General features: G+C 39.3%; 1 protein-coding gene across 6 annotated transcripts in view; it reads right to left on the reverse strand.

Moving 5' to 3' along the window:
• HECTD4 (HECT domain E3 ubiquitin protein ligase 4) overlaps positions 1–12,637 on the reverse strand; it is a 165,260-nt gene that overhangs the window by 110,682 nt on the left and 41,941 nt on the right. For all 6 annotated transcript variants that reach the window (XM_033098456.1, XM_033098451.1, XM_033098450.1 and 3 more), the window contains exons 2-6: positions 8,993–9,510; positions 5,484–5,573; positions 4,656–4,786; positions 2,727–2,835; positions 1,953–2,091 (exon numbers count right to left, since the gene is read on the reverse strand). In XM_033098456.1, the coding sequence (XP_032954347.1) occupies positions 1,953–2,091; positions 2,727–2,835; positions 4,656–4,786; positions 5,484–5,573; positions 8,993–9,510 (987 nt within the window). The remainder of the gene's footprint in view (positions 1–1,952; positions 2,092–2,726; positions 2,836–4,655; positions 4,787–5,483; positions 5,574–8,992; positions 9,511–12,637) is intronic.

Raw genomic sequence — 12,637 nt, forward strand, 5'->3', positions numbered from 1 at the left:
GAGGAGAGGAGAAGATCCCAACTTAGCACATGAGGGCTTAGTGAAATTCACCAAGTCCATCAAAAGAAAAAGACAAACACTAATTCCCTATATTAGACATGAAGCCATGTGCTTCTAATACTAAACAAACTTCGGTTTCAGCATAATGAATAAGTTTTGCATCATTTCACATTAAATGTGTAGTTGCATACTAATTTTTACTGCCAGAGAAAAGCACTTAAAATGAGAAAAAATGAGAATCAAGAAAACTGCTGATTTTTTTTTTTAATTCAACAGTAGGAGCAAAACTGAAAATCCCAAAATAAAAATAATTAGAGAAGGTCAGATGCCTTCAGGGAACAATAAGAATGAACGATTTTCAATTATTCCGCCTCGTGGGGTGAGTCACTAGTTTTCCTCACGTTACTTTTGACCCCCGAAATCACTTCATATGAACTTTCTTCCAGACTTGTTTTGTCTATCGCAAAAGCTAAAAAGTCACATAGTTGCTAGAACCACGCTTTGAAACATGTAGTGCCAGGAAATTTAGAAAGCTGACAGCTACTGATTAGCCTAAGCCACCCCCAAGTTACGCTAATGCACATATCTAGTTCGAGACAACACTGCTTTCTTAGACATCCAAGTTTTTGAAACAACACAAAGGAAACTGACCAGCACTTCATTATGTAAACCGTGTTCCAAGATTTAACATCTGTTTAATTCTTAGGCTTATCTGTTTAATTCTTAGGCTTATAACTCCATTTCAAGTAAATATAGGAGGTTAGTATAGGAGATGTTTATTTGAAACAGAGTTACAAGCCTGGGAATCTGTCTGCATTAGTGATAAGAAATGAAGTCAATTGAGCATCTACTTGCTAATTTGTTCATTTTACTCATCTAACAATTCCTGAGCACCTACTATGTGCTTTGGAGATACAACGGTGAACACGACTCAGTCTCTGTTTTCCAGGTAAAACATAGTTTGAGTGACAGACAAAAAGAGATGTAACAAACCACTTAACTCCTGGATGTGATTACTGTCGGGGCACTCACTCCACAGATGGTAACTCTAACCATTCAGTTCAGCTTTGGTTGAAAGGCAAAAACTTGCAGCGTAAAGAGCCCAAACTCTAGAGCTGAGAACATGCATTCAAGTTCTCGTACTGCCATTACTGTGTGGCCTTTGGCAAGTTACTTAACTTCTCTGAGCTCCATTCCTTTATTCAACAATAAACACTTCCTGGCTGCTTACAATGGGCCTAGCTTCAGCTGCCTTATCTATAAGAAGAAACTGTCCCAGTTACACCTCACGGGTAGGAAAGGAAGTGTATGTAAATTGCCTAGACCAGAGCCTGGCACAGGGAGAGACAGTGATCAATGGTAGTTGTTATTATATCATCATCATCACCATCCGTCAAATGCTAGATACTGTGCTACATTCTAGGGACATAAAGATGAATAAGATAGGGTCCAGACATGAAACTGTGCACGTCTTGGGGAGGAATTAGACACAAGAGCAGGTAATGACAGTATAATGTAGCAAGCGCATGAGAGCGCTAAAGACGAGCTCTTAATCTCTCACACACAATGATTTTATCTAAACTCATTTTGAAGCTCCCATTCCCGCAGAAAAGCTGTTTAGAACAAATTCCATAGGGAAATGATGCTTTCCCAAAATAGGTCTGGTTAGAAAAAAAAAAAGTTAGTATTTATACCATCATTGACTCTCTAGAATTTTTTTCTTAATCATAAAAAAGTCTGTTGTTGGCCTTAGAAACTCTTAGGGAGCACAAATCATGTGGGAAAATTCTAAGACATTAGAGAAAAAAACGGAATGCTCAAAACAATGACAATTTAAAAGAGCCACTCGGGCAGAAAACTTTATCAACGGTGTTAGTATTAGTTCTCATGATGTCAGGAACTTCCCTTACTGTCTCCAATATACAAAGACAATGCCTTGGTTTTCTGTTTACCTGAAGGGTGTTCTGGTCAATGACCTGGAAAAGGGAGTGAGGTTTATTATCGAAAGATACAGGCCGGTGGAGAAGACAGCCGCTGCCAAAAGCAACCCATCCTGGGTCCAGCTCCTCATTCCGGCAGTACACGAAACCTCTGTGGGAAAAGAAAGGCACACATGCTGAGTCACCTCACTGTGTCTGAAAACCCACAATGAGCCACAACTGACATCAACAACATTCTCCACCTAATTTTTAAAAATGACTAAGTATGCAAACAATATGAAGGAGAGCGAATACATTACATTAACTTTGGGACGGATAAACTGGGGCGAATATTAATTTTCTCCAACGAACTGGAGAGGAAAAGAAGTTGGGGAAAAGGTCTAAATAAATATATGTAAGGATCTCAAACTGTGGTTTCTTTTGGCAGCGATTCATAATCACTGCTAATCCAACGTCAAAAAGACTTAACTAAAAAAAATGTCCATTTATCAATATGGAGAAGAAACTAATATTATGGAAATTTTTTTCAGAGAGGAATTTCTGGTTAAAAACAATGATCTGAGTGCTACCAAACTCTTCAGAATCAAAACAAAGCTGAAATCACTAACAGGACAAGAGGGTGGGTGACAATAAGAGAAAACCGGAATCATATGAACTCGTTCAGACTTATTTAGCTACCAGTCAGTCTGTGGGGAGTCAGCATGCACCCCCAGATGTCTTCACAGAGATTTATGTGAGGAGGAAAATGTTCGGGCCAAATCATTCAGCAAGTTGCACGCAACTGACCTTAGAGTACCGTGTAATCCAGACCCCAATTTGCTTACTCCTCTTCCAACTGAGTTAGTAGTATACAGGTAAAGACCGTCTGCCGTGAGACAGCGTCCCAAGTCAGCATCTGAAATCGTTTTTTCACAGGTAAATTATATACATGATTTTTCTAATGAAATTATAAACGTGCTTTTGCCAATGAAAAAGCCATTAGGAGGCTGAGAGAAAGATAACCTCCCTATTCTAAAATAAGTGCTTCAATGTGACTTCCAGGGAAGATGGCTTGAACCCCCACAGCAAACATCCAAAATGCTTGTGGGATCAGGGACCAAGATCACGAAAAGAGGTCAGAAAGTTATTAGCACGAAAACCTGGTTAGGCCTGCCTTTTTTTTTTTTTTTTTTTGAATAACAAAAATACTGAGTCAAACTGACACATTCCTAATTCTAATCTGAAATGGCTACGAATACAAGATTTTCACTAATGATTTTGTAGTAAAAAAGACATGAGCTTTTAAGAGCGTTAGGTACATATTAGCTGACCTTGAGCCTCTTTGAACTGCAGTTTCTTCATCTGGAAAATGAGGATAATACGTACCTTAAGAGTTACTGTGATGGCTGCATGAGATAACTTAGGTAAACACCCATATCGCACTCTGCTACTATGAAGCCGGGGCTCCATAAATGGCAAATGATGTGACGTTGACAGACGAGTGATATACATTAAAATAAACTCTACTTCTGTGGTTTTTCCACCCAGAGGCACAGCACAAAAGTTATCTCTTCTCTTTACAAACAGCAATTACGTTTCCCCTTAGCTGCATCCGCCCCACACCAAAATGAACAGTATCTCTCCGGATGACAGCTTGTAAATAAAATTTTCAGTGTTTCTTTTCATAATCATTCCACTTACTATGTTTAAGTGGGGTTTGTCTACTGCTTGTCATATTAGGGGAAATCCAGGGTCACAGTACTCGAATTAATACCAAGTATGCTGCTATCTCAAAAATTCAGTATATACTAATCTGAGACAAGTGTAGTTTGTACCTCGTGGTTCTCCAAAACACAATCAGTTAAAGTGGGTAATCATTTTTAACGCTAATTTCTTAGAGAGTTACTTTGGTGAATCTTTTTAAGACATTCCATTTTTTTTAATGGAAACAATTTCCTGGAGTTTTTAAAATTCCTCCTTCATCGGTTAGGTAACATTTAATGATATATCATAACAAGTAGTAATCACAATAACAAACGGGTTTGGGCCAAGGTGGACTCCCAGCAGCCTGCAACTCCACAAGGGAAAGCACCATGGGTTTTGGGGGACCAGGGCAGAGACAGTACATCTACCAAGTGAATGAAGAGGTCGAATTCATCTGGCCAAGTCAGTTAAGTGGAGATCAACTAAGACAGCTTGGCTGAGATCACAGAATAAACTGAAATGTAGTACTTGTGAAACTGCAAAAACATTTGAATCCAGCCTACTTTGTTTAAAGGAGATACTGAACATCTCATGCTCCTTGAACAATGTCATTTTTTTTTTTTTTTTGCTTTTAGGACAGGAGGGTTCATCAACACACACGCAATAAATTACGGAGAGAAACAGTATCAGGCAGAAAGACATGATACTCCGTTCGTGGACATAAAAATTCAACTTGAGGCTCCCATGCCCAAATTCAAATACCCAGGAGCCAATTTAAGTAATTCATGCCTCTCTGGCAGAAGTGTATGGACGATACCTTTTCCTTGCGATAAACCTATCCATTTTCTTACCTCACCGAGTATCAGCTTTTATACTTTGACTGATAAAGCAGACAACAAACACACTGCACAGGAACCTCGAGCTCTTAATTAAAAGGAATACAGAGTTATATCTAAGTCGTTTGCCACAATGATCTAAAACCATTCTTTTCACATCTTAATTTGAATCACAGGGCCAAAACCCTTACCTTACCTTTATTTTCAGAACTGGAGCCAGTGTTGCTATCTGGTGCAGGCAACATGTCTTCATATCCCCATGATACTATGTGTTTGCCACCAAGCAAACAGGACGGGGACCCAGGCCCCCCTTCCAAAAGCAACAGCCTAAAAAGGGGAAATGGAGAATCACAAAGACAGTGAGACTATCCATTTCAGCAAGAAAATAAAAGTCTACCTACCATCTCAAAGAACAGAAAACTAAAACAGTTTTATACAGATATTATATATCTGAAGATTCACAATATATTCCTAAATTTAAAATTTATAAAGCAGTGCTTAGAGAAATGTTATAACAAAATTACAGCTGTGTACAAAATGTATATCTATATCTATATCTATATATAGATACACACACACACACACACACACACACACACACACACACACGTGTATTCCAGGGGTGCCAAAAAAAAAGTATACACATTTCAAGCGTTATTAACATTTGGTGTTAATACTACTTGCTCAAGTAGTAGTTCGCCATAATCAGAAGTATCTGGACGCTGATGGGAACCACTGTGAGCTCCTCTTGTAATTGCAGAAGTCAAACGTGACTTGTATCATCTTTTGTTATCGGTATATATTATTACAATTTTAATATAGCTTTTTCCTTTCTTAAAATGTGTATACATTTTTTTGCACCGTGTGTGTGTGTGTGTGTGTGTGTATGAGAGACCTATGATAAATATACTTAAAAATATGAATCATTAATTGATAAGAGTTCAGCAATCTACCTATTAGAAGAGACCTTATGTGCAATCTCTCTTGTGTAGAGGAAAGGTAAGGATCCAAAGGGACAACTTACCTGTACAGTACGTCAGCTACAGGCAGGGACCCTAGATCAGTCTGTTTCTGTAACAGATGGACCGTATGGACAAAAGTTTTCAATGATCCCCTAAAAATAAAAGGAGGAAACAGAAAATCGTCAAAATGGAAAAGTCAAATAATAAGGTTGCTAGTGGTAATTTTATTAACCACACGAGAGGGTTCCAAAATGTATCTATCTGCTTCTGCCTATCAGAAGATGTGTTGTACAAAATCTACTTGATTCTTACCTGCTACCACCGGTTCATACAAAAAGTTACTATGTGAGTGGCATCATGCCAGTTGTGATGTTCTTGCTGCATTTGTAAAGGTATATAATTGTCTCCTAACACAAAAGCTCAAAACATAAGGCTCAAGTACATGTGGCTCAAGTACAAAGAACATGTGTCTATGAAGCTTGGATACTGTTTTCATCATCAGGCCAGTCTGTAGTCGAGAGGAGGGATTTCATAGGACAGGGTTCTATTTAAAGTCAAACAGTATTTCCAGGATTAACTTTTTATTGTCTTTGCGAAGTTCATCTATTTTACAAAACATCTCATTGAACCCCATCACACCAAATGTGACTGAAAAGGAATACACTCAAATAATGAATACTTTGGGCTGAGAGGTGTTCCTTCTGTGAAGTACGTGATTATAATGCTTCCAGAGCTCGCCACTTCTCGATTTCCTCTGGTTCCCAAGTTGAGGCTCTGGGAAGTCCATAACATGGTCAGCAGGATCTAAAAGAAGGTGCTTTCACGAAGCACAAGGCTTACCTGGCCAGACCCCAAGTATAAATCACCACAAGAACATTTCCTGCACTAAATGATCACCTGTATCAGATGGGCTGACTTCAGGTTGCTGCCTTATTCTCTTAGCCAAGGCTTTAATTGCTGGGTATCATATGCCTAAACCCCAAAAGAAATGGAATACCTAACACTGGCCCAAGTCGGCTGAGTCCTCCACTTAATTGCCGCGTTCACTATCTCTGGCGCTCAAAGGATCAAAACCAAAGAACTGTACAAGGCAGGGAGGCAGCAGACTGAGTGTAACAGCACAAGTTGCGAGTCAGGACACACGGGCTCGGAAACCTGGCTGTGCCACTCACCAGCGGCCCCATCTCAGTCCTGTCACCTAATTCCTACGGACTTTTGCTTCTTCATCTGTCCAACGGGGATACCTCCCTGGGCTACAGTGAGGTTAAAAAATAAAAGGGCAAAAGCACACTGGAACAAACCATTAAACCAACTATAAGCTATTACTAATCTATCCGATTTCAAGAGTAAAATTTAAACTCCTTGCACGGTTCCTAAGCCCCTGCACAGTCGGGGCCCTGCCAGCCTCACCCTCTGCCCCTCTCCTACCACTGCGCTCCAGCTGCCCAGCTCACTTTGCTGTCCCTCAGCTTCCCCAAGCACAGAGAGAGCATCAGGGTCCTGCCACTGGCGGCTCCTCTCGCCTGGAACTCTATCACTGGCTTTTTTGCATTGTTGACTCTTTCTCCTCATCCAGGCCTCAGTTCAAACGTCACCTTTTCGGCAAGGCCTTCCCTGGTATCTCTAGCTAACGCTGAACCCCATCTCCGTGAGTCATTCTCCATCAAAATATCCTCCCTGTCTTCTCGCAGTGACTAGCCCTCTGTGAAATATACATCTATTTGTTTCTGGTTGTCTGCCTCTCTCGCTCTCAGTAGATTTTGCAACAGGAAGGAGTCTCTACCTCGCTCCCTCTGTAGCCCCACTGATGAGAAGAGTGCCTTGTACGTGGTAAGTGAGACATAATTATTGACGAAATGAATCGCCCTGAGTCCGTTGAACTGTAAGGTTAGAGACCACAAGTCACTCTGGCCCTCAGACCTAGCAAGGCTCCCGGCACGTCCAAGATGCTCCAGAAACGTTAGCTGAATGAATGAACATCTTCAAAATGTTGTTTTGGAGAAGTTGTTTTGTCTTTGAAAGCACCAATCTCAAAAGTTCAATAATATGTCCCTAATAACTTCTTAATGCAGTTATGAGGAACTGGTCTAACACTGAAAAGCACGTGACTTCTGATGTAAACCAAGTCCAGAAAAACAGTGATAATATTAGCAATATAATATAGGAACCATCTTTTAAAAAAAAACACATTCATTTCGACATTTCTGCTAAACAGAATTTGGTATCTCAAGTACATGAAGCATTTCAATACCTGTGGTTCAGATTGAATTTGAACAAATAATTAAAAAGTGAGCTATGATCCCATGTTCAATACTTAAAAATGTTTGAAATGAAAAGTCGATTATTCCAAAACATCCTAAATCTGTCTAAAGACAGTCCTACGTAAAAGTCAATTTTCTCAAAATGGGATGTATGCATTAGCAAATCTATTTATGGCTCGAAATTGTTTTTTGCCTATGCAAAAAAATAAGTCAATCCAATGCAGCGCCTTTACAGAAAACGTGTGTCAGCACCACCCAGTAATGTCTCCAGAACTAAGCTCATGTCAGGATTTCCACAGTCAACTACACTTTTCAGGGACCTGAGAGTAGGCTATGACAGTGTACTCAGGGCAAAGAAACTGACAATAAATGCTGGTGCCATTCTGCCTGAAATCGCTTGAGATCAACCACTTGAAGTTGAACTTCGAAACCATAGAAATGGGAAGAAGTCTGAGAGCTAAGAACTTCATAATCCTCCAAGAAGAATTTTCCCACATGAGCTTTGCTAAAACAGAAGAACCCCATCAAAGAAAACATTCTGAAAGGTGAGGGGCAGATGAGTGGCACTAATACGCCAGAACGTGGTCCGAATTGGTCTCGGGAGGACAACAAGGGTAGTGAACGTTTTGCTCACATATGTGGGCCGGTAGTCACGCAGGAGGCTGGGAAGGAGAATGCAGGCGTCCTCTCCTGGAAAAGGAACTCCGAGCACATGACGTTTTCTGTGACAGTGGATCAGTATTGTCAACTTACACACAGGGACAGCACACTACTAAATCCTGATATATAGAGAGCTCTTCCAAATAAATGGATGGAGGCCCAAAATTATACTTTTTGGACTAAGTCTGTGTGACTGAGTCCAGGTGAGTAATAACCCACTCACTTGCTGATCACTCCTTCAGACATGCGTGAAAAATAGTAAAAGCTCTACAAAATGTTTACCTGTCCTTGCAGAAGAAATACAGATAGCACATTCTCCACCAATGGCCTGATGGACAACACTAATCATGTAAGGGGTGAGTAGATAATGGCCAGGGTTGAGTCTCCACTTTAAGCTGTTTAAGCTGTTATCATGGCATAGCAGAAAGCGAAAAATTGACTTGGGTTCCAGCTCAGGCTGCTGGGGCCAAGTTTTGGTGAAAGCATCTTATGCACGGTCAAGGTTATGAATTGTGAATTCAATACCGAGAACAAAGACGGACTTCTGAATGTTAAGACTCCCCTCAAATCTGCTTGCCCGCTTCGTCACTCACCCAGCCCAGGCAGCAGCAGTTACAGGGTCACCAAAGGGCACATGGAACTTGCCTTACCTGGCACATGCCAAAGCCACCAGGGCAGCAGCAGCGTTCTCTTTTTGCTTCTGGGGGATGTGCCGGCCTGTGTCCGAAGTCTCCTCTAACCAAGAGCACAGCAGAGCTTCGATTCCATTGAGACAGTCGGCAGGCTCCTTGGTCAAGCTCAACGGCTGGCAGTCACGAAGGCAGTTCAATAGCACCTCGGCGGTTATGTTACAGAGAGAGGGGTCTGCTCTGCTCTGGGACTGAATAAGGGGGAACACCAGCAGCAGCCCCATCCGGGACGTGAAGGGAGTCTGCTCGGGCTGCTGCAGCAAGCCTTGGCGTTTGAGCAGGGCCAGAGTTTCTTCATCCCCCGAGCTTTCCCTCTCGTGCTGCTCTTCCAAGGCCAGCTGGCGCTGGGCATTCCACAGTCCCCGCAAAGCGTTCAGGCGGTATTCCAGCAGGCGGGCATAGGCATTGCTCTGATTCCCACACACAGAGCGCAATCGTTCCGCTAATTCCGTGGGGTTCTTGGTCTCAAATGTTAAAATCTAAGGAGAGAATCGACAGAGGAGAAGTTGGGAAGTGCTGCTTTCTCCATTGCTTTCATCTACAGAAGCAAATATATCTGATGGTATCGAAAAATGGCCCACAGCAAAAAGGATTTTAATTGCAACCACATATGAAAACAAGGGCTGAAAGCCAGGTATTGGCTGATGGAGATTTTTTTCCCCTGGCATTTCTGCTAATGCTCCCTTTAAACGTGAGATTAGACCTAACTGAAAGAACCCAAATCATGAAAACAGTTAAGTGTAGAAGTCAGAAATTAATCCAAATAACTTATTTCAGAAAATGAAGATGTAAGTCTTTATTAAATGCTCTTGCGTTATAAATGTAAGTCTCTCACTTCTATTACCAGGTGGATTCTCCTTAAAAACAAAACAAAGTTTTCTTTTATCTTCAAAATCTAATATACCTACTAATAAATGATTGTTTATTGTTCTTTGATTTTGAAGACTACTCCATAATTACTACTGTTAATCCAATATTTCAATGGGCGACATGCTATAGATTTATCCAGTTCATATTCATAGAGGAACCACCACTGTTTTCTTGCCAAAACACACAAACATCAGGAAGCCTCCTCTAGATTTTCAGCAGCTGGGGGAATAATAAAAACCATTAACTCCTCAATCAACTAAGAAAGGACCCAGCTATCGAGATAAAGAATCAAACCAAATTTATGATGCAAGGAGTTTATGCGTATACATTTGACTGGGTTAAAATGAACAGGCCGTTGTAACCAACGAAGGAAGGGGGACACTCTAGGAGCAAGTACATAAAACAGAGGTGTCTGGTGCGCAGTAGACCAGAAAGTCAAAAGAGTTTGGAATAAAAGCAAAAACAATTCTGTTAAGTCATTAGCATTGAACTTTTAAGAGGTCGTAGTTCACTTTCTCAAATATCTTTTTACAAGATACTCAAATTTTGCCCTAAGAACTGTTATCCCAATAAAAGAGCAAGAACTTCCAGAGCAATGTAAACATTGTCGGTATCACTGGGCAAAGCTATATTGCAAGTCAAAGTATTAAAAATAAAAGCGAGGGCCATTTTTACCTAGTTTTTAATACAACAGATCAAACAAATAATGATTAAATGTCCCTCACCATCAAGTCATACAAAACTGTATTTTCCTACCTTTTGTTGGGATTCATCAAACACAAATTACCCTTTTGATTTATTTTTCACATGGCATTAGGTAAAAATAACTCAAGTTCCTTAAAAAATTATCACTTTTCAAGGGCAATCATCTACCTTGAAGCTGTGATCATACCCAAGGAAATGAGACTGCCTTTATTTTTTTTAAGGTTCTCCCCCCAAAAAAACGTCAGCCACCAGCTGCCACCATTATGATCAATAACCAAAGACTGAGATATATTTCAATGCTGTAAAAACAAAAAACAAAAAACCACAATTTTTAAATTTCATCACCTTCCCAGTTATGAACATCTAAGCAAATAAGAAACTTTGTTGCATTTTTTTAAAAAAAGCTTTCCAATATTGATTTTGTGATTTCCATCCAATATAACTCTTTAATATAAAATGCATGTTTTACTTATGGTGCATTGACCATCTACCTATGTTATATGAAGCAACTACTAAAAAATTTAATACAGGCTTTTATTGGGCTCAAGAATTGAAGAATATAAAAAAGAAAAACAGTAACTTTTAAAAAAAAGAATCAAAGAACAACTTAGTACCATTAAACCCAGCTATTTATTTTTCTTATCAATTGCAAACATTATGCTTCTGAAATATATGGTATTTCATGGTTCATAAAATGCATGACAGAATCTGTAGCTAACTCCAAATATCAAGATTAGCTGAAAAAAACTATGATATACTTCTGCATTTTCCTGATGGTTCTATTTTTATAAGTACTTCAGTTATATTTTTAGCATTCCACTTGAAAGACAAATATTCCGAAACAATTTGAGTTATAATATAATTAACCAAATATTGTATAATATACACTTAAGTGACTGCTATGTTTATTGATTTGGCCATATCTAAAGCACATTATGCTTTCAGAAATCCATTAGACTACTCAGCATTATCCATTTCAACAGTTTCTTATGAGCACTCAAAACCATGTGCTATGCTGCCATTTTTTTTAGAATTCTAAAGTTTGAAGGTCACGGCCTAAAATCATTTTATAAAGACATCATATCTGGGTTTTAGTAAGTCAGCTACGGAGGATCTATTCCGGTACTTATGAATATGAAATGATTTGTCCTCATATAAAACCACTGCCCTCAGTAGCTGCTCTTGACCAAGAAGATAAAAGACCAAAATGTCATTAGAAGACTAATATTCTTTTCTTTAAAAAGGACAAAAGTTATTTAAGGAAAAGGGAAGATCCCTGTCACCCTTAATCAGAAGGAAGGGTCACTGACTGTACTTTGGTGATAAAGCTGAAGTCACCCCAATTAAGGGAGGAACTTTCAAAGTAACTCACACTCATTATGTAATTTTATCATACATGACATAAGCTAAGACAACATTTTTAAGCTAAGACAACAACAATCATTCTGGAAAGCTAATAGAAGGTAGGCAAAATATTCTTTACCAGCCAAATCTGGCTATGAACAAGACTCCAATATTTGACATAAGAACAGTCATAGAGGATTCTATCATTTTAGCCAATTTATTTCCATTTTCCATCTGGGAAAACAAACAACATACACCTCCCAGCTATGATGTGAAATGTGAAATGCCAACATGCATTTCAAGTAAATGTGGCAATGAGAATGAGCACATAGACTTCTGAAGTGGTAGAAAACATTATATATATATATATATATATATATATATATATATATATGCAAAATAACTAGACTAATACTTAGCGGAAAAGTCAGGATTAGGCACGAGCTACTGTACTCCCCTAAATGTAAATATCAATTATTTACCATCTACTTTGCTGTTCAGAAGGGCAGAGATATAATTCTCTAAAAGGGTCAAGTAAAAAGCTAAAGATATGTTAGAGCCTACTCCTGAAAGGAATAGAAAATAATCCCAATTCTAAAAATTTACCCTAAAGAAATATTCCAGAAATAGGAAATGTACAAAGATGTTCATTGCAGTCTTATTTATTATAGTGGAAAAAGTGGAAGC

This window comes from Rhinolophus ferrumequinum, chromosome 25 (assembly GCF_004115265.2).
Source record: "Rhinolophus ferrumequinum isolate MPI-CBG mRhiFer1 chromosome 25, mRhiFer1_v1.p, whole genome shotgun sequence".
NCBI classification, from domain to species: Eukaryota; Metazoa; Chordata; class Mammalia; order Chiroptera; family Rhinolophidae; genus Rhinolophus; species Rhinolophus ferrumequinum.